This window comes from Cervus elaphus, chromosome 5 (genome assembly GCF_910594005.1).
Source record: "Cervus elaphus chromosome 5, mCerEla1.1, whole genome shotgun sequence".
In the NCBI taxonomy this organism is placed as follows: Eukaryota; Metazoa; Chordata; class Mammalia; order Artiodactyla; family Cervidae; genus Cervus; species Cervus elaphus.
In genome coordinates, this window is record NC_057819.1 from 27,863,992 (window position 1) to 27,886,296 (window position 22,305).

General features: G+C 50.0%; 1 protein-coding gene across 6 annotated transcripts in view; it reads right to left on the minus strand.

Annotated features, from left to right (window-relative positions):
• Positions 1-310: 310 nt before the first annotated feature.
• Positions 311-22,305, minus strand: part of GOLGA3 (golgin A3) — a 46,499-nt gene continuing 24,504 nt past the window's right edge. For all 6 annotated transcript variants that reach the window (XM_043902201.1, XM_043902207.1, XM_043902202.1 and 3 more), the window contains exons 8-24: positions 21,398-21,600; positions 19,206-19,343; positions 17,443-17,604; positions 16,835-17,203; positions 15,998-16,075; positions 14,935-15,198; positions 13,697-13,791; positions 12,771-12,987; positions 11,021-11,164; positions 10,199-10,396; positions 9,284-9,400; positions 7,107-7,246; positions 6,384-6,516; positions 6,047-6,169; positions 5,139-5,303; positions 4,186-4,349; positions 311-3,640 (exon numbers count right to left, since the gene is read on the minus strand). In XM_043902201.1, coding sequence (XP_043758136.1) covers positions 3,424-3,640; positions 4,186-4,349; positions 5,139-5,303; positions 6,047-6,169; positions 6,384-6,516; positions 7,107-7,246; positions 9,284-9,400; positions 10,199-10,396; positions 11,021-11,164; positions 12,771-12,987; positions 13,697-13,791; positions 14,935-15,198; positions 15,998-16,075; positions 16,835-17,203; positions 17,443-17,604; positions 19,206-19,343; positions 21,398-21,600 — 2,927 coding nt within the window. In that variant the 3' untranslated portion in view covers positions 311-3,423. The remainder of the gene's footprint in view (positions 3,641-4,185; positions 4,350-5,138; positions 5,304-6,046; positions 6,170-6,383; positions 6,517-7,106; positions 7,247-9,283; positions 9,401-10,198; positions 10,397-11,020; positions 11,165-12,770; positions 12,988-13,696; positions 13,792-14,934; positions 15,199-15,997; positions 16,076-16,834; positions 17,204-17,442; positions 17,605-19,205; positions 19,344-21,397; positions 21,601-22,305) is intronic.

Below are 22,305 nucleotides of genomic sequence, written 5' to 3' on the forward strand. Positions count from 1 at the left end.
GGTTTATTCAGAAGTGTCTCCCCTGTGAAGGAGTGTTACTCTGTGAACGCTTCCCACCTCTATGATCACAGCACATGGAGATGAGTGAAGCTACAAAAAGAAGGAAGAGATATGGGCCAGGTGCTGCTCTTCTGCTTGGTCAAAAGCAGTCACAAGAAGCTAGATTTCACAGCCATCTGAAGCTTTGGCAGAATAAAATTTTTTTAAGTGTTTGAACAGAGCTGGTTAATAAAATGAGGTAAAAGTTACTCCCAGATATGACAAAATGTATAGCTGAAAATGAAGCCACCCCCAATGAAATATAAAAATCTTTAACAAAAAATAGTTTATTGCACAAAATTCAAGGAATTCCCAAGCACACTTAAATTTATAAAAAAATCAACATGCTTTTTAAAGTTACAATTTGTTGTGCATGGTGACACCTTTCCCCTGAACAGCCCCAACTTGAGGACTCCCTTTTAATGAGGAAATTTTTAATAGACACGAATAACTTAACACCACCGAGTTTTCTAGATCCTCTAAACCATGACCCTCAAGGATCTGATCATAACCTGAGACCACCATATGCTGAGAATCGCCTGGCATGGGAGTGAGTGACTTGTTTGAGTAAGGCTCAGAGTGTCTCACACGTCCCCGCACTATGCACGTCATGGGCCCTTGGGGAGGCTCCGGGACGTTTCTCTTTCAGATCCGCTGGTCCCTTTCACTACTAGCAGTCTTTACATGACATTTAATTTTTGTTAAAAAAATACTCATAGGATTATATGTCCTGATGACTCTGCAGGCCCATGGCTTTAGCAGTATCCTTAAGACCAAGAAAAGTCTTTAAACTGAGGAAGAATTTAATGAGAATCTTCCTAACACAGCCTTCCACGGGCTGTCTTCTTCAAGGCCCATCTTGGTACCTGGACCCCAGGCCAGAGAATGAGCCAGTTTCACATCCTACCAAAAACAATGCCTGTTACACCTCACGAATAGTAGAACAAAGGCATGTAAATCCGTGGCATCTATGTGATGGGTACCGTGGAAAAATCAATGATAACCGCCTTGCGATGAGTTATTTTTGGAACATAAGAAAATCAAGTCATAACATCATGAAGTGTCCAAGCTGACACGCCCTCTAGTGAGGACACGAGGTACAAGATTAACAACATACACAAATGCAACGTGACGACGAATGTGTTTCTACAAGTACTCCAGAGTTGACTGTTGCTTTCCATGAGGAAATTCCTAATTCCCACTTCTGCCCACGGAAGAAGAATACTTCAAATGCTGGGAGGCAGGAGTGCCAGTAAAGTCCCTCAGAGGAAAAAAAAGCCTTAACAAACCAAGAGCAGGTGACTTCAGTCCAACTGCCTCCTTCAGGATGATCTGTTAAGGAAGCCTGGACACAAGGGCCCCAGCTCGGGAACTGCAGGCCAGACACGACGGCACAAGGGGCACACAGGACAGGGCAGGGGGCGGGGGCATCCAGAGCGCTGGGGCCAGAGGCAGGCCAGGCTGGCACAGAACTACAGATGGGGCTGGTGCAGGAGGTTGGCAGGAGCCCCAAGGGGGTGCTGCTGCTGAAACAGGGTGATTCCACAAAGGAAAAGGGGTGAAAGACAGACACTGGCTTTCTCTTGACAGACACACTCAAGATTCGCTCATCGTTTCCTAAGGAAGAAGATGCACGATATTCTAGAAAACCTTAGCAAGGAGTGAGAAAGCAGCTACAAAGTGAGGCTAAGTGACTTCTTGGCTCTAAAATTAAAGGATAACGCAGCCAAAATAAATAAGAACGTAAATTACCATTTTTCTTTTCCAATGGTACAAAATCAGTTTTTTCAAAAATGATTTCCAACTTAGAAGGAAAAGTAGAATATATTTATAATGAAGTTTCAAGTATACTTTCCAAGAATAACCCTGTACAAATGATATACGTATTTTAGAAGTTCCAATACTTGCTGGAGAACTTTTTAAAATGCTAAACATCTTTCTGGTTAGTGCTATTTTAACCTTACTGGTTAACCTTCTAACAGCATATTGTGAGAGAATGCAAGCAGCTTAAAAACACCACGCTGTTTTCTCCACAAGAGACCCAGGTGATGAGGTCACACGAGCGTGTCTGGCCTGATCAGTAACACCGCAGGCTTCATCTTCAGACCAGTCGCCCTGCATGGGGGGCACACAGACCCACTCTCTCTCTCTTAACTTGGAACAATAACATTATTTGACATCATCTTAGCAAACTAGTGACAGATTTTCAAACCTCGAGTCTCAGTCATTCTAGGTGGGACCTCACACACTTGGGGTGTCTGGTTTCCAATAAGACGTCCCACATGGGAGGCTCCAGAGACCCTCTTCTGCTGACCTGCCCCTTTCAGAAACCTTGCTGCTCTGTAGATGAGAGGGGAAGGCCCTTCTGAAGGCTGTCACACACAGAGGCTGGCAAATCTCTTGATGACCACACAGGTACTGATGGACACTTCCACGCAAAGGCAAAGTGGGAGGCCTGGGGAAGCCTTGCTTCCATTTTGGGAGCCTGCAGGCAGCCCTACCTTCTTCTCCTCACCTCCCCTCCTCTCTTCTCCTGAAGCCCCTCCCCACACCTCACGCGTCAGGTCAGCACCTGCTGACCGTGGTGTCTGTGTGGCATCCTGGTGGTCATCAGGCCTGCCCAGGGGTTGGCTGGGGTGAGCGAGGCCATGCAGGACCAGGGCTCGAACAGGTGAGCGTTGTGCACTCATGACAAGGAAAGACCCTCAAAATAAAGTGAAACTAAAATAACAAAGAACTTCTGTCTAAGAATATTTGGCTTTGGGAGGTAAATACATTTCTTAAAATATAATTTTCTGACATTCCTAAATCCTACATGTACATTATTTCCTAACAGCAGATTTTCAAAAGGCAATCAATAAAAAGACAATTCGGATCATTCTTAAATAATATAAGGATATACTTTTTAAAGTTTAGATTATGATTTTCAGTATTTATATACATATCCTATGGAGAGATGGCTTTTGAAATCAAAATAAAATAAAATAAAAACCAAAGGTGCAAATGAAGCCTCACTCCTGCAGGGTAGTAAAACTTACTGAATCAGGCAGGAAAGTGAGAAATCGGACTCAGCTGTGCGACGTCTCTACCAGCGACCGTCCGAGAGCAGCGTCTATGGCCGTGCCTAGATACCTCCTTCTACACATACGCTTCAGACACATCCAAAAATGTCTCACTGAGACCTAAATTAGGTTTTTAAGATTTGGTCACTTCATGGGAAAAGCTGGTTGTGATCTGCAAATGATTATTTCTCAATCCTTGGCTCCTGTTTTGTTATTTTACTCCTTGAAAAGGCAAACGCAAAACTTAAATTTCACCTCTTAGAAAAACATAGAGCACACAGTCAAATAAATAACATTGATGAGAGAACACTCCTCGGGGTAGTTACAAACACTGGGGGTGGGGATGCTCGGCGGTCACTGTTCCAAGCCCTTCTCGCGGGGCCCTGCCCTGACCATGCTGCTGTGTGTCTCCTCTAGGGTTGGCGTGATCTCCCGGCAGTGAGGGGCTGGCAGGGTCCCCCTGAGTCCATGAGGACAGCGACTCATGCACAGTGACTGCGTGTGCCTCCATCTGGCGCTGCAGGCTGTCCATCTCCTGCCTGGGGAGACAGGGGAGGGAAAGGAAGGGACGCGGTCAAAGGAGAGCCAGGGAGGGCGCTGCTACTCCCCTAGAGACAGCCCATCACCTGGGACTCAGCCCTAACGAGCCTCAACTGGACGGCAGGTGCTCACACTCAGGACTCATTGAACCTCTCTACTGGGACCAGCAAACTGATTGGGTCACAGAACAAAAAGGACTCTGGGCATTTTCCTCCGCCCACAGGCCAGGCAGCTCTGCACACACCGGCCGCTGCTCGGGGAGAATGTGGGCAAGAGAGAGCTGAGTCTGTCCTTCCTGGCTTCTTCGGGGTCAAAAACAATACCTGCCCACACTCTCCAGACACGGGCTTCCTGCTGCCTGGCCACTGAGGGTCATTTAGCTCAGGACAGCTCCCACCTTAGAGACCCCATGTTCCCCTCCCACCCCCCACCCCCAGAGCTGCTCAGCCTCTGCTGGACAAGGGGTGCTGTAACAGGAAAGATTCTTCCAAGTTAAGCAGTTTATCTGTAAAGAGTAAGCCGCGGAGCCCAGTGTGGGTCGTACTTGAGCTGCTGGAGGCAGCTGTTGAGGTTCTTCAGGGGTTCCTTGCTCACGGCAGGTGGGGGCCGCAGCAGCTCCTCCAGCAGCGAGGCCGGGACAGGGCAGTCAGGGATCTTCACCGGTGTCACAGGGCTGGAAGAGCTGGCTTCTCCTTTTGGCTCCTTTCTCTGTTTTTCAAAGCACATGGCTAGTTTCCCACTTGGAGGCTTACCCCCCAACCCCTTCCCCAAGGGTCCCTGCCATCACACGGGGGGTTCAGGAAATGTCTGCTGAATAGAAAATCTTCTTCCTAACCATGTAACAAATACTACAGTCCTGCCTCTTCAGGGGCATGGACCTGACCGGAAGCCCCCTAATGACAGCTCACAGGTGGGGCTTTCCAGAGAGACCAAGGCCTTGACTCTGAGTTTCCCTGAGAAATTAAGTCAATTTTCCAACTTGTAAGACTCTCCTTCCTTGGACTCCCAACTTTTTCCACAGATAACCAAACCATGCTAAATAAACCTCTGAATCTGAGTGAGTTCTTTGTACCAGCTAAGTATTTACATAGGTTGAGGAGAAAAATAAATTGTGAGTAAACAGATAATTTGAAAGAGCTCATGACAGCAGTTTCAGGGGTTCCTGGGCCCCCGAGCCTGTTCTGGCAGCTGTGTGTCCCAGCTGGGCTCACCTAGAAGGCCCGGGACTCTTGTTAACACAAGCAAACCATGCCCTCATTTGGTTTGTAAAGCATATTACAATAAAATGGCATCTGAATTCATAGAAAGAGGCCAACGTTCTGTTAGAAAAAGCACTAAATTAAAAAGATTTGGCCGGTGATCCAGAAAGAATATGCCATCATCACCTCACATGGTAGCAGCCCAACGCTGGTTAAATGTAACTTTATGACTGGATGCCTGCCGACCATCAGCCAACACATCTACAACGGCCTGCTGATGGCCTGGGCGGCCTCATACCGTCTTAGCTGCTCCTCGCCGCAGGTCCAGCTTGAGCTGCTGGTTTTGCTGGAGCAGTGTCTTCATGTTGTTCTTCAGTTCTGACACTTTAGCTTGAAGCATAAATTTATCTTTCTGGGTCATGGACAGGTCTTCCCGCACCATCTCCAGCTCAGATTTAATATTCTAAAGAAAGTGGAGTCATAGATTTTCAAAAACTGAAAGATCTTAAGCACCCTGCACAAATCTTAGTTTGTATGTCACAATTCTAAGGGGCTGGGGCTACTAGCCTGGCTTTGTACACCTAAGCTTTCATGTGACACTCCCCTCCCACCAACACACCTCTCTAGGAGTCTACACTGAAGAGAATCCAGTTACAATTCTGTCCTCAACCTTCCCATGCAAACTTTGGAGCTTCTGTCAAGGAACCAGTAACATTCCCACAACCACATTTGACAATGAACCCAATCCTTGTTTAAATTCCAAGGTCAGCTACTAGAATAAGCTTAACTGTTCCCGGGACAGAAGACAAGGCAGTTCTGATGATTACTCAAGCTGTCCATCCACATGTAGGAATCTCAGTCAGAGTCACCCCCCACCCCACTACCCCGATCCCATCCTCGAGCAGTCAAGAGTATATGTACATAGGCTTCTTCTCAGAGAAGCTCATCACACACTGCTGAATGGCACTCTCATATACTGGACTCAATGAGATCTCGTTCCTGGGACAATTGCACAGCTCAGCCCAGGGGCTCTGGTCTCTGCTCGGTGTCCCTCAGCTGCCTGATCTGGGCTGCTTTCTGAAACATGAACGATCTGGTGAGAGGACTCAATCCATCAAAAACTCTTGCTGTGCATGTAGCAGGGTGCTTGGCACGGTACTGGGAAGAGCTGGGGGAGTGCTGCTGGGGCCCTGACACGACCTGTACCTGCAACGACTGCTGTATTCCATCCAACTCCTGTTTACTCTGGTGTTCGGTCAAGTCCAGCTGCTGCTTCAAGGACTGGATTTCTCTCTCTTTCTGATCCACCTCCCATTTGAGATTTTCCATCTAGAGACAGAAAATCATCACATGACCCAAAGAATTTTAAAATGGCTTTCTTGCATTATAAAATTGCTGTAACTCTATCTCTTCGTATCATTTAATACACTTAGAAAAAAAAAATTCCCTTTCCAAGAAGACAGGGAATGAAATGAATGTGTCAAGCAGAGTCTTGCTCTGTAAGCCCTGTTAACTGGGGAGGGAAAGCTGCCCAGTGAGTCACCTCTTGGTTTCCTACGGGCTCTTTGCTCAGCTGCTCATCCAGCTGTTTCTGCAGCAGCTGGAGCTGGGTCCGGGCCTCTGCCAGCTCCGCCTGAAATTCTGCTATTTCCTGCGAGTGCTTCCCCTCCTGTATTCTAGCACAAAAAACAAGAAGGAATAAAATTACACAGTTCTTCCAACGACCTTCCCACTCAAAAACGCTTTCAGTTGACTGTTAGATGTCCCAGGTGACATTCATAAGGACAAAACTCGCATGTCGCACCCCCTGGATGGGGACTGTTTAAGGAGTTGTGAATGAACTCACTCAACTAACGCTCACAACCCCTGGGAGGGCTTCTCCATGAGCGCCCAATCATAGATTACAACGGGAGGGAAAGTGTCGCAGAGTTCAATGCATGTGCACTGCCCAACACATGTGCGCTTACACATGTTCGAGCCGAGGCCCCCCAGTGGGAGCCCACAGTGAGCATCGCTGGTGGGCACAGCCCCCAGGGCTGTCTGTCCTCACAGAAGGACCAGCAAGGCACAGAGTGGGAGCACACAGCATCAGGGCTAAAGTCTCAGTGTTAAGCTGCAGGCATTCTGAGATAGCAATTGGATGTGTTTCTCCTCCTTAGATCTACCTCCAGAGATCTGCCCAGCAATTTGCTCAAACGTAGGGGACCCTGGTGTACTGAAGGTGCTAACTGGAGATGAGATGGTGGCGGCACCCACTCCCACTTACTGGAGCCCGTCGGCCTCTGCCTGTAGCCTCTGCACCTCCTGCTCCTTGGCCTGCAGCTCCTTCTTCACCTCGCTCAGCTCTAGGGTGGCAGCCTTAAAGTGGCGGCGGTTGTGGCCCGCTTCTGCCTTGGCTGCAGCAACCTAAAACAAAAAACATTAGCACTGTCAAGGACAGAGGCAGAACCTCGCAGCACGTTTGGAGGCAGCTGCCCCAACCGCCCACCTCCTAGCCGCTCTTGCAGGCCTTCTTTCCACAGCTTTTCAAGGTGCCTGTCAAGGATGAAAGTACTGAACACACACTTGGCCTGAAAGCATGCAACATGGCAGCAGCACCTGCTGAGCAAACAGTTAAGTTCAACTTTCTTGGCCTCAGTGGTTCTTATAGTCTTTCTCAAGTGTATCTGCTTATTTCTTGTTACTTTTGTTCATAATTCATGTACTGAGGAAGAATCTACCTTTCCATCAGACCGTCTAAGTGTAATAATGCTACTGCTCATTTTCCTTTTAGGATGTAACTAGCTTTTTCATGGTTACCAACATTTTATCTCAAGGTTTCTGAGAAGATAAGCAAATTCTCAGAATATAACAACATTTTTCATTTGCCTTTCCAATATTTTAGTTTTCTTGTCTAACTACACTAGCAAGTACTTCATGTAAAAGAAGTTTAATAAAAATATTTATAGTATATGACAAATGAATATAGAAAGAACTCATATATACCTGGAAAAAACTCCAATAGAGGGTATTAGCAGTGGTTGTCACTAGGTAGAGATTCAAGATACTTTAATCTCCACACACACTAAAAATTTTTGCTAGTATGTACTATTTTTACAATGAGGACTATCAGACCAAATGTACTTGGAAAAATAAATAGGCATCATGTACAACTACTGCCCTTAAAAAAAGAAATCAAAGTCAAATATACATCATCCCCCCAGCACTTCCAGTTAAAAATTGCCTAGTTACAACTTCTTTAAGGTGAGAATAAAACTATCAAGTGATACCTGAGTACAGATCAAAAGACAGGAAGGTGAGGGACAGAAAAGCAGGGAGTGTTGCTGATTCAGTTTAGAACCACCAGATGTGCAGCAACTGCAAGCAAGGATTAAATATGGCAAACGAGGCACATGTGGGTGAAGAAGCAGCTCATAATTGATCACATTACAATATTCTTAACGTATCTTAAAACTAGTACTACTTGAAAAGGATGTCTGGGGACTTCCTTGGCAATCCAGTGGTTAAGACCCTGTACTTCCAATGCAGGCGGCATGGGTTCAGATCCCTACTTGGGGAACTAGATCCCACATGCTGTGCAGTGCAGCCAAAAAATATTTTATAAAATAATAAAAAAATAAATAAAAGAATGTCTTACTGTCTCACTCATGAAATAAAAAAAGCTATTTCCTTCTATCTCCAGTACATTATCATGGAGAAATGTAAAAGTGGCAAAGCCCAGGTGACATGCACCTACACACGCAGGAGTGTGCCCACGACAAACGTGTTCTGCCATCTGTTCTGAGAAGGCGCTGGGGACACGACGGCCAACAAGCCACAGACCCTGTCCCAGGATGCTGATGTTCTCATGAGGAAAGAGCTACACAGAAACCACAGATGACACATCATGATGGTAAAGCTTTAAGTCTACAGCCTGAGGTCCACTCTGCTTGTCGGGTGGCTGAGGCAGGCCTATCTGTGGGTTGAGCCAACTGATGCAGTGGTGAACATCTGAGCGTGGAAGGCGGCAGCCAGGAAAACTGCTCGAGATGTCGAGAATGGCACACATCTCCAGAACCACTGTTCTTGGATGCTTCTTCAACACAAATGGGGTCATCATATACTGTTCTTCAGTTTGCTTTTCAGCTCCACACCACATGCAGGGCATTTTTCCCAGCAAAGACACAGCTGTGGAGCTCTGTGCACACATCTTAGACCCGCACGACTGCTCCTTGATCTAAGCCCTTTCTTCCACTGATGAGTACGGAGACTCCCTTCAGGCTCTGTCACCAACCCTATGACGACACCCAGTCCTTGGACCCACTAGCCAAGGTATTCACAGAGAAGCTCCTGGAATGGAACTGATGGGTCAAGGGTACTAATGCTGAGTTTTTAGACATTTACAAGTTACATTCCAAAAGGCGCTGGGAGGCTGCAGTCTGATACCAGCTGGAAGCCACACACCTGCTCCTCGAGGCTGTGCACCATCACCTTTTCCTTCTGTAGTGCGGCCTGCAAGGCCTGGACAAGCTGCTTCATCTGGCGGTCCTCTTCTTCCTTGCGCTGCAAAACTGCCTGCACCTACAGCACATTCCAAGAGGGTTAAGGAAGGAAGGACATCAAATTTCCAAAGCCTGAAGAGCCCTGGGAGAAAGCACAGGCCACTCTGATCAGGGTCACGTGAGGGAATCAAGCATCACATGGGAACAAGACATCATGACATGTTATCAACAAAGGTACAAGCCAGGAAAGGAGTGAGATTTCTACTTCTGGAGAACACTGTTCTCAAAACTGAAATCTCAGATCACATGAGCACAATCATACGATCATATTCAAACATAGGGTTAGGAGCCCAAAAGATGCATATAAATCAATGCAGTTGTCTTCATGGCGAGGCAGGTAACTCAGATGGTGGGTACTAGCACACAGGAAAAACTGGAAGCTCTTTAAAGTCTGGATTATTCAAGGCAGGGGCGGGGCTGGGCTGGGCTGGTAAAAAACCCAGAGGGGCTGCAGAGCTGAGGAACTGACAGTGGGCTCTGTAGGGTGACATCCACCACAGTTCGAACCCCAGTGCTGAATCACAGGAGGCCCTCAGGTTGGAGCTAGGAAAGGGTCTCCTCTGCACCCCCAGAGTCGCCCACCCCCAGGGAACCTTAGGGACTGAGTCTAGTTCCTTTACAGCTCAGCTCCCCTGCTCCACCCCTACCTCAGGACAGGCAGAGGGGCTGAGGCTCCAGCAGATCCTCTGGGCCTCCGTCTCCACGCCTCTACTCTGCAGGTGTCTGTGATGAAGCACAGACGATGCAGCCAAGGCCCTGAGAGTCTGCCTGGCCTGCAGCAGGTCTCCTCCTGCTTCTGGCAAATGAGTTCCAATACCTGAAGGTTCAGCTGAACTAGGTCTGCTTCCCTCTTGGCTAATGCTGTCTCTAAGATGCTGTTGTGCTCCCTCAAGGCCGCATTGGACTGCCCAAGGCCTGTGAGCTTCCCTCTCTCGTGCTCCAGTTCCAAAGCTAGCTTCTTATTTGACTCCTCAAGGCGCTTTATCTTCCTCCTGAAGCCTCTGGACTCTTGAAGCTGAAACAAATCAAAGTTGCCAGTTTGTGGAGCCACTGCACTCCAGGCACAGAATGATTAATACCACAATGCAACAACACACAGCTGAGCACCAGATGCAGCGGACCCTCGCTCCACAGCTGGCAAGGCTGCCATGGCCATGCCTGCTTCTCTCCTAGACCCACAGCCGACAGCCAGTCCTCTCCTGTGGACTTCTGGATAAGCACATCTAGGTTGGAGCCCAGGCGGGCCCGGAGCTGAGTGTGGCAGAGATGACCATGAACTGTGCATGCAGCCTGCAGCTCCCGACAGTCACCTTGGGACTCTGTGCAGAACCCAGGGGACATTACCATGCTGCAGCGTGTGGTATCACCTGAAGCCACAACGTCTCTGAGTCTGAGGGTTATATGGAGATCTTCCGGGCTGGGTTTCTTATTTGCCACACTGCAGCGAGAGCAGGCACAGCAGGCCTCACTGAACTGCATGCAGGGTGTCCAGCAGTGCAGGTGGTCAGACCCAGGGGAGCGGTTGGACAGCCCCCAGAAGCACAGAGTGGAGGCCAAGCACTCAGGCTGGGCTGCGCCCCGACCCTGCACATGGGGCGGCGCTCGTCCCTGGGCAGTGCAACAGCAGGGCTTGGCCTACCTCATCCTCCAGCTCCAGCACCTTCTCCCGCTGCTCCTCCAGCTCCTGGCCGGTCAGCGAGATGACCTCCTGCAGCTCCCTCTCCAGCATCATCTTGCTGTGGCCGACAGCCTGCAGCTCCGCCTCCAGCGCCTGGACCCGCTCCTGATAGCCGGGACGGAAGGTGCGTTTGGTCAGGGTTTCACCAAAGCCCCCCATGTAGCCCAGCTTCCCACCAACGGCGTGAGCCTGCCAACCACATGAGACAGGCAACAGGCTCTCTATAGCCTTCCCTCTCCTTCAAGAGACGCAATCAAGTACCAGGTGTCACAGAGTAATCACTCATAAACTAACTTTTTCAGTTAATGCTTTGAAAATACAGAAAAGTAACAGCTATAAATTATTGTCTTTGGCAAATAAGTGAGTAGATTAAACAGACAGATACTTTAAAACAAAAAAGAAACTGCAAGTAAGTTCTCCTCCTGATACTGTATAAAGTAAGCATGTGAGAGGGAATACTGAATTTATGTATTTTGGCAAGAGAATAACACACTATGCTACAGTGTCCTCCAACTCAGGATTTCTCAAATTGAGAGACGAGAAAAACAAAATATGAGAAAAAAAAATACAATTACTAAGCTTAAGTGAAATGACTCAAATCTGTGGGTAATAAATGAAATGCAAATTAGCTGAGGCAGAGTTTCATACCTACGAGCGGGTGTGAAGGGAGGTGGTAGGCTCACATTGCCGGGATCTGGGGAACCAGGGCACTTGTGACTGACAGACTGACAGTGCAGCACCCAAGGGAAACCCGAGAGCCTTCACATGTGAACACACCACACACAAGACACACACACACACACACACACGACAAGCACGCCTGTCCTGCTGCCCTGTCCTACACACACACACACAACAGGCACGCCTGCCCTGCTGCCCTGTCCTCCACCCTAAAGGCTCTCCCTCAGGATGCTGGAGTAGGAAGAGAGGTTCCAGAGGACTCAGCCCTCGACCCTTGCCATGTGCACATTCCCTGCTCCTTCTGACCCCAAGCGTTTCATAGCCACTTCCATCCACTATGCTGCACATGCTATCTGTCCCATGGGCTTGTCTCCAGCACCACCCCCACCCCCATCCCCCTGGGGCTGGCTTCCGCGAGGCCTCCCCATCAGCTCCTGCTGTTACCATCCTGCCACCTCCACTCAGCTCGCAGCACCTCAGGTACCATTACTACCCCTGCCCGCCCCCGCCCCCACCTGGGGCTTTCCGACAGGGCAGTGGTCAGGTCTCAGCCTGCTCTGTCTCATGTAAGAGCCAGTCCAAACTACCCCTAGAGCCAGACACCCACCCAGCCCCCCAGACCCAGCGCACAGCACAGCTGGCACAGGAGCACCCCTCTGCTGAGATGCCCCCTTTCACTGAAGACGAGTTCAGATGTCACCTTTCCCAAAAGCTTTTCTGGACTCCCCAACCCTCACCCTGAACCCTTGCATGCCACACTCGTGTGCTCACAGAACTTTACCTACTTACAGAGCCTCTTCCCCACAATGAGGCAGAGGAGGACTGGAGTGAGCAGGGGGCACTCCACTCGCTTCATCAGGGTCCCTGGTCATATCACGACCACAAGCTATTTTAGAAAAACACTGCCCACATGCTTGCCCCACACTGCTTTTCTAGACCCTCTTAAGAGGGTTTCGGAGGGGAGTTGCCTATAAACGTCATGCCCCTACACCAAGTCTCTGCAAGTGGGCGAAGCAAACGAGTTACTCACATGCAAGGCGAGGTCGCTGCCGCCGGCGGCCGCCTGGGCTCTCAGCTGGCTGAGCTCGGCCTCGGCCGCCTCCTTGGCTGTGAGCGCCTCCTGCAGGCGGCGGCTGAGGATGCCCACTGCGCTCTCGTAGGCCTTATGCTTGGTCTTCATCTCCTTCTGTGCGCTGGTCAGGTCCGAACCCAGGCGCTTCATCCTCTGCTTCTGCTCGGTGATGGCCCTGGGGCGGGCAGATGGAAGGAGGTCTCAGCTCACCTCTGAACTCACATGCCACACCAAGCAAGCGCGAGCACATGTGCATCCAAGCCCCATTCCTCCTCCTCCAGGGCTCTGCAGGGAGACTGTCTCGGCTCCACCCTGTCCAGATCTGCCTCCCTAGGACGTGGCTGGTGGGTGCCCCTGAGGAGCCCAGCACTACATTTCAACTGCCCTGCTCCCCTTTTGGAGCTGTTTAAATGATTTGGTGGAGGCAGAAAGAGTCCTCTCCTACCAAAAAGAAAGGCTTCCAGCGATCCTCCTGATCAGCAGCAAGAAACTCAACATTCAGGCTCACAGTAAAGCAGCGGCTGACCAGAGCAGAGCGCTGTGGGACACGCCTTGGGAGTGGAAGGGCCTGGAGTGGGCTGAGGGGGACCAACACAAGCGTCCACCCTGGGCAGGGAGCTGGGGCAGGAAGGGCACTGCAACAATTCTTGACACAGAAAAGTAACAAAAACAAAAACAGACAGGAGTATTTGTGAAAGGATATGTTAGCACATCCATGTATAACTGTCAAGTCTGGACGGAATCACTTTTGCAGCTTTAAATCTGGACTCTGACATCTAGGCCTCCCGGGGAAGACCAGTGAGGGCTGGACACAGAATGCTGGGGTACCCTGCATGGCTCATAACCCCGCCCGGCCTCCCCCAGCACACACCCCACCCGCATACTTCGTGGCTTCTTGCTGCAGCTCTTCTATCTGTTTCTTAAGTACCTCGTTGGCCTCCGTCAGAGCAACCATCTGCTCTTTATCAAACTGCAAAGACTTCAAATAAAGACAGGAAAAGACAAAATGAGGAGCGTTAGGCCCTCGACCCGAAGCCCCAGTGTTGGGACCGGCTTCCTCGAGGGTAAACGGCGCCCTCTCAGGGCTGCCTTACAGGACATGGGTTTTAAGGAAGATTTGGACAGAGGGTCCTGAAGTAAGTGACCACTTTAACAAAGGTTAGGAGCACCCTGAGTTGCCTGTGCCAAGGACTGCGGTGGAAACAAGTAAGAAGAACTGGCCAGGGGGAAAACCTCTGGCCTCCAGATCCCACCTGGGGGCCGCACTGGACTCCCTGACAGAGCCCCCAGGCCCCTCCCTGGTTTCTCCCAGCACTCTCGTGGACTTGTGCCCACTCCTGGCCTCACCCACTGCCCTGTCTCCTCCTGTGCAGTGAGCACCAGCCCCCAGGCCCAGCTCGTCCCTCACAGACCGAGCCCCTCAGTGAGCCCCGCGCTCCCATAGTTCCCAGCTCTCTTGTCCTGCCAGCACCCTCACAGCTCTCAGCTGTGGCCTCCGGCCCACCTGCCCCCCTAGACCCTGCCTGGCCTGCTTGTGGGATTTCTGACACATCACATGTAAGACCAAGCCCTTGGTCTGACTCCCCACTGCTCTCCCCAGGTCTACTGTCTGCCTCAGTTTCTCACACTTGACATGCTCCTCAGCTGCAGGAATCTGGCCTGAAGTCGCCCTCTCCCTGTCCCGTTCCAGAGACCCTCTCTGACACTGCCACCACCATCTCTCACGGGCTCCCGCCTCCACGCTTGCCTCCCCTCGACCACAGGGGCCTTCGGGCACGCACAGCAAATCCGGCTGCACCACACTTAAAACCCAGAGCACAAACCAGCGTATTCCTCACGCACCCTGCCACCCGCACAGAACTCTCTGCCATCCCACACCCAGCAGCTCCCTGGCTTTCTGCTGACTCTCCAGCTCTCAGACGCTGGTTCCAGGCCTGTCTCAGTAGCTCCCTCACAGCTGTATCTCTGCCTGGACCACCCCTCCCAACCCCCCACCATCTGAGCTCCAGGAGAACCTTTTCCAGGCTACTTTTCTAAAAATCTGTTCATGTGTCCCTGCCCACCCACCATACAGCCCCAGGCACGTTCGGCTGAACCCTCACACATCAAAGACGCCCCAAACCTGTAACTGCGTCTCCATCTCATCACGCTCCCTCTGTGCGGACTGCAGATGCCCTTCGAGATCCACCACCTGCTGCCGGACCTGCGACATCTCCTTCTGCAGGCGTGAGTGCTCCACCTCCACGGACTTCTTCTCCCCTTGAAGTTTCACCAGCTCCTGCCGCAACTCCTTCACCTCCGAGTCAAGCCTCTTCTTCGTGGCCTTCAGCTCACTGATGAGCTGGTCTTTGGAGGTGGCATCGCGGCGGTAGGCCTCCACCATCACCTGCCCAACGAGACAGAAGCTGCAGCCAGGGGGGTGGCACTTCCAAGGGGTGGAATGGCGTAAACAAAAACACTCACCGCTTACATCTACAACACTTTTGGGGAGCTAAAGATAATGTATTTCACCAAGTGCAAGATACCACCCACTGAGACGTCACAATTTTACACTCCTCAACAGGTCTGGGTGAGTAACATAGCAACTACGCCAGCCGCTGGGGGTCCTGACCATATCACCTTCTTGGGGGAATATGGCCATTCCTTCTCCCTCTACTTGCCCTGCCTGACTTAAGGCACCCCGCTTGCATCTCAGTGATAAAATCCCCCACCACTTATAACATTCTCAGTCGCCCTTCCTCAGACCCTTGGTGACACTCTGTGTTCACTCCTCCAGAGCAGAACTGGCTTCACTAACGTGTAACACCTTATTTCAATGCTAGACTGTGGTGTGACTGTTATCAAAGACACGTTGAACAGGACGCTTGGGGCTCTTTGGAAGCAACATGTGCTCATGCTACGTGATGGTAGGGTACACGATCCGTGAGATACAGATGCCAAGCCCACCCTGAACACGATCCGTGAGATACAGATGCCAAGCCCACAGTGAAAATGCACCTGACTTCAGAGATATAAAAATGGGAGGGGTGAGATGCATGTTTTAGAATCAGTGAAGTGCCTTAAAAAACCTGGAGCCAAGATGTTACATTCCTCTTGAGTGATTTCTTTCCAGTGAAAAGATTAAATATATAGGATTTTCTTCACGCACTTGTTTCATGGCAAGAAAACTAACCACGCGTTCTTACCTTTTGTTGAAGAAACTGTTCCTTTATTTTCTGTGTCTGCTTTTTCAGAGCGCCAGCTTCCTGCTGCAGGTGCTCCACCTATGAGGGACATGAGTGCAGATGTTACACTGATGGCTCCAGGAGGGCCCTGTGTCTCAGGGGGACACATGTGCACAGAGGCATCAACAACTTGCCTCCAAGCATCCTGTCCTAGAAGGTAACAGTCAATCAGTGTCTTCAGAAAAAGTGCACCTACTCCCTGGAGAGAAAACATGTCACTGACTTCCTTTTGATGCTCATGAAACAGGATTTGAAGACAACATTGTTCCCGACACTAATTCTGCTTCCTCCACACCCTACAGCTTTCTTGTTTGGCATTCGTTTACTGGTTGCTTGCATCACAGCACGGCAGCTCCCAGGTGTGGGACCATCAGGCCATCTCCCCACCCTCACCCACTCTGTCGATGTGTCCGGGAGGTCACACTAAAGTCAAGCAGCCAGGAAGGAAAAAAAATCGAAGTTCTATGTGGCTTTTCCCAAGTCTGAGCTCCTCATTGTACGTAGACTGAAACCAGCATTTCTTGGCAGATTACTTTCAAAGCCTCAAACAACTCAGTTTTCTAGTTCTCAGCCATCTCCATACCCAGCCGCTGACCCAGGACTGGAAGCACCACACTAGAGGCTATGGACCCTTTCCCCACTGAGCCCTGGGCCCTGCCCTGCAAGTGTTCCTCCATGTTTACAAAGCAAGGTGTTCCAAAACAGGACCAAAGAAATAAAACGAATGGCCAGACAATGAGCATTACTTCTCGTATGCATGATTTCCATTCATAACAAACTGACAACAAACTGCATTACCTGGCTGGACTTGATGGCTAATTCTTGTCTCAACTGCTCTAAAGTGTCCGAGGTGTCCTGGGCTCCCTCTTCCAGGCGCTTCGCCCCTCTATCGAATTCCTCCCTGCTGCTCTGGGCTGCCTGCAGAGCCACCTCCAAGACGATCTTCTCGTTCTGCAGGGCCTGGATGGCGTCTTCTCTGGAGGCAGCCTCCCCCTGCAGCTCGTCCAGCCTGGCCTGCAGCTCATCGTAGCGCACCTGCAGGTCCCCGAGGGACTGCTCCCTGGTCTGCAGAGTCTCCTGCGTTGAGGTGAACTGCTTCAACAGGTCCAGGTGCTCCTGCTGCAAAGCCTCCAGCTGCTGGTCTCGTTGATGCAAAGTCAACTTCACCTGAAAAGGAACCAAAGTCAATGTGACTGCTCTTGAGCACACAAAAACACTGTGTGCTCCAAGAGTTTACTTTTTCTGTGCTCAGGTTTTAAACAATCTGGATGGATGCTCTGGAGACAGCCTTCTGTGTAAAGCTGTGGCACAGAACATGAGTAGAAGATGGACAGACCAGCACAAATGAGCACCGTGAGGACTGCCGTGGCACCGGGGCAGTGACGAGAGCCCCAGCGGGTGCTTGCCTGCTCCAGTTGCTGCTCCAGCACCGCCGCCGAGGCCACCATCTTTTGCAGCCGCTCCTTCTCATCTTCAAACTCCTCCAGCCTCCTCTGCAGGTCCTCCTCCACCATCGTCTTCGCCTCTTGAATCTGCACAAAGGCAGCTTCCTGGTCCAACATGTCAGCCTGGGCCCGGAAGAAAGAGCATTTCTTAAAAAGAAGGACTTGGACTTCCCTGGTGGTCCAGAGGTAAAGAATCCGCCTGCGAATGTAGGGGACATAGGTTTGATTTTGGGGCCTGGAAGATTCCATATGCCTCAGAGCAGCTGAGCCCGTGTGCCACAACTACTGTGCTCTGAAGCCCAGGAACTGCAACTACTGAAGCCAGTGCACCCCAGGGCCCATGCCTCACAAGAGAAGCCACGGCAATGAGAAGCTAGTGCACTGCAACAAAGAGCAGCCCCCACTTCCCACAGTTAGAGAAAGCCTACGTGTACCAAGGAAAACCCAGCATAGTCAAAATAAAGAGGTGTTTTTTAAAAAGTGAGATAACCTGATGGCTACAGATTCAGCAGACAAACCAATCATCCTGGAGAGAAGCCCTGGTCTCCATCACCAACCTGTCCATGACCCACAGACAGAGAGCCCAAAGATGACAAGAGGGCAGAAAGCTGGTGCCCTCCTGCTGCCCATGAGACAGGCTAGCTGTTTACTCCTCTACCTACAATTCCCCTGCTGACACTTGCCCTGACCCGGCTGAAGAGAGAAGCAAGCAGTCCACCCGGTTTTAAGAACTAGGATAAAGTGATGAATAAAACCGTCATGACGACCACTTGTGTGAAGACAGGCTGTACAGCGCGTCCCCACTTTGGGGTGTGATACATGGCACACTTTCTTCCACAAGATTATTTCCTGATGCCACTTCGTAAAACTAGAGATCAGGGCCAATGGGGCAAATACGGCAGTCATCACGACTATGTAGGTAAGACTGCACACCTGGGTGTTTTCTTAGGGAAAAAAACATGAGCTTATAACTTAAAATCTTCTCAGTTCTTTGACATTGAGCCTTTGAAACATATGTTTGACAATACATGACTGTCTTTTAATATCCACATCATCTGTGAGGACAAAGGAGCACGTGGGGAGACAGGGACCACCCTTGTCACAGGATGCCAACCTTCCACATGCTCCTAAAAGACCACTGATGTTCTCGGCATAAAACTGCCCTGAATACACTGCCGAGATGCCGTAGACCCTTGCTCTTCTTTACTTTTCCAACAAGCCTATTAAGCAGGTATTATTATCCATATTTAATATAAAGAGAACAAAACCCAGAGAGGTTAAGATATTAAGTCCAGGGCCTCAGAGCTGACAAAGAGCACAGTTCAAAGCCTCTGCATCTCCTTCCCTGGGAGTAATCCATGGAGATGTCTGAACATGGTCCTAACTACTCCTCGTGGCTGCTGGAGGGTGAAATGTTAATGCAGGCTGAGGGCTGAACTAGGCTGGCCTGGATGGCGGCTCAGAGAAGGGCCACAGGTTACCACTAACAACTCAAGAGACAAGAGACGGGATGGGCATAGAGTGAACATGAGGGACAGAATCCCGAAACCTTAGATCACTGCAGATGGTTCAAAAAGGACATTTTAAAAGATATACGGACATACATACATATATAGTACTAATGTTTACATATATGTGTGTGTATTGTTTTATTTTCTTGATCAACGTAAAGGAAAAATACCCAAACCCCAAGACAACATTGACCCAGAAGCAGCTTGGCCCACCTCAATGCCCTGGAGCTGGGCAGCAATGCGCTCCTTCTCCTTGATGGACCTCTGCTGGGTTTCAGTCAGCTGGTGGGACAGGGACACGTTCTCAAGCTTCAGGTGCTCCAGAAGGCCTGCTTGGCTCATCTGTCCAACCTTCAAAGAAAAACAACACAAAGTTTCAGGTTGCTAGACTCCAAACACAAGCCCAGCCCAGTCCAGCCCCTCACTCTGGTGGCCTCAGGGTCTCTGCACAGTGCTGGCACCCAGGAGGGCCGTTCCCCAGGACCCCTCCATGCAGGGCCTCGCTGCTGGCAGCCACTGTGACCCTTGGGCCATCCGGCTTCTGTGTGCCTAAGAGGGGCTAGCCGGCAGCCCAGACTCAGTGCTCATCACCCCACGACGGTGCAGTCTGTTGCAAGACCTGCACAACTGTTTCCACTGAAGGTGCATCCCTGAGCCCCTCAGGTGAGGGGCCTCATCGGGGCAGCAGGGACAGCCAGGAATCTACTCATCAAATGAACTGACCTATGGGGAGACACATCTTGGGCCCTGCCCTCTCAATGTCTGACTATCCTGGACATATCAGGCTGACCCTGGCCATTCCCAGGAAGAGGCACCGGCCATCCGCTGTGTCTGACCCAGACCTTCAAGCACAACCCTTCCAGAGCCAACGTGAACACTACAAGACTTGTAAGGTGCCAGGTGCGGCCAGACATTGTGAGCTTCAGGGTCTAAAATGGAAGGTGCCCAGAGCAAGGGAAAGCATCATTCGCTGGGATTTTATTTCAATGTAACAAAAGAATAAAGACCACCCTGCATTCTCCTCTCCCCTGAGCATTCCTGGGACACATCTATGCTACTGGGAAAAGAGGGCAAAAACTTATTACACACCCTAATTAAGGAATACTGAACTTGGGTGCCAAAGGTATTTGAATAAAGCAGCTATGGTTCTCAAACTGCCATTCCCTTGGAATCTTCCTTTTTTGTCTTCCAAATGCCATTTCTGACTTATGTCAGGACACATAAATCTGGCTTCTTTAAATTTTTTTATGCATCAAAAAATCCACAATAGCTTCAAAATTGCATTGATTTGCAATGATTTATTTTCACCTACACTGTACGCAAACAAATGCTTATCTATATGGTCCTCTTTTAAACAGCGCATGTTGAATCACATTCTGTGCTACTGTTTTATAATTGTTCTCATTTAGCAATATATTTTGATAACTTTTTCTGATTGAAAATTAATTTTTGTGTTAGAAAACTTATGAAAATAAAAATGACCCAAAAGGGTACTGCCAAAAAAACATTAATTTTAAAAAACAGATTTTATATTTGTAGATTACAGATTTTTTTAAAAAGGAGTTTTTGGAGGAGTAAGTACTTCATATCCTCCACATAAGAAATAAAGTTTCAATGTTTTAAAAAGTTAAATTACAATATTTAATCTGGACCCCCCCAAAAAAAGGGAGGCTATAAAACCCACAGCAAAATTCAAAGAGAAGACAGGCTGACCAGGGCACCATCAGCACCTTCACAATTGGTCCAAACCCTGAGATTTGGGGCAAAGTGTATTATAGCAATTTGCTACTACTCCCGAGTGCGTCCAGAGCACCTGGCAGACCTCGACCCACAACTGCTCCCACTGACGCAGAATCAGGGGCCAACACACTTGCACCCTAACAACACGGAAAGACAGAGTGGGAAGTGTTTCCTCTGGGGTCTGGGAAATGAATGCTTTCTGGAAGGATCTGGTGATCACGCAGCTGGAGGGAGGAGCAGCTCTGCTGGGAAGCAGCATGTACCGTGCTCTCTGCACATGAGAAACACGAGACAGGAGGTAGTGATAGGTGAGAGAGCCAGGGTATAAGAGGTCCAGGACCCCAGCAGGCATGGATCTGACAGCTGGGTTCAGACACCAGGCGCCCCCCCAGAGAGGGGATGGGATGGACTAGTCAGAGCCAGGAACACAAGACATCCCAGAAGAGGGGGACTTTACAATTTAAAATGCTCTAGCAGAAGCTGTGTCAGAAGATCACAGAAGGCAGTGACTACACGTCATGGGGTGTGAGCTAGATGGGTGGTCAGCAGATTTTAACAAAACCTCTCTGTGAAATATAAACTCAGAAGTCTTTTCAATATGGAGGAAAAGCAAGTGTTCCACGTGAGCATGCAGTGTGGCCCTCTGACCATGGTGGGGGCCGTACCTGGATGTGGGCCATCTCGCCCTGCAGCCTGACCCGGGCCTCCTGGGCCAGGGCGAGCTGCTGCTGGTACCACTGCCGGACACTCTGCAGGGATGCAATCTCGGCCTGGGACGCCTTCAGCTTGCTGGTGAGTGTGGCACGCTCCAGCTGCACCTGCTGTAGCTGGCTCTGCAAGGCTGTCATCTGCTGCCGCAGGTTGTGCACTGAAACAGGCAAGCACAGCACTCAGGCCGCCGCATGGCCTGGGAAGCCCGGCCTTCGCAGAGAGCGGGGACCCGCTGGTTCTCCTCTTCAGCAGCGACGTCTTAAGTGCAAGCGAGGGCACTTAACCCTGGAGCAGGGCCATCCAGGTTGGGGTCTGGTCAGTTCTCATCAACTAGTAACACAAAACCTTGTTTTACATGGGCTTCTGTTGAAAGACACCTGACTTCACTTTCTGTGGATTCATTAACACTGAACTGACAGCCGACAGCACCCAACCTCTGCCTGGATGAAGCTTGTCTAACATAAGGATTTTCTCTGAAAAGCGCACCAAAACCATCCTGCACTTAGGAACACCACACAGTGTTGGGGTTTATTGTAAATAGCAAAACCACCCCCAAAAGCACAAAAATGCAAAAACAAACAAAAAATGGCACTAAATCGACCACAAAAGGGCACTTGGGGAACAAGAAGTGACCTGGGCAAACTGAGCCTCATACATCAGGCAACCCCCACAGTTGTCTGCTCTGCACCTGTCTGTAAACAACCGGAAAGAGCTCTGAGTAGATTAAATTCAGTGAGTCAGTGAATTCACAACTAGGGAATCTGCAAACAGGGAGAGCGACTGTGTGTCTGGGAGCTTTCTGGCTTGAGACTTTGGCCTGATGAAGTCTGTGAGTCATTCAGCAAACTCAGGAACGGTATCC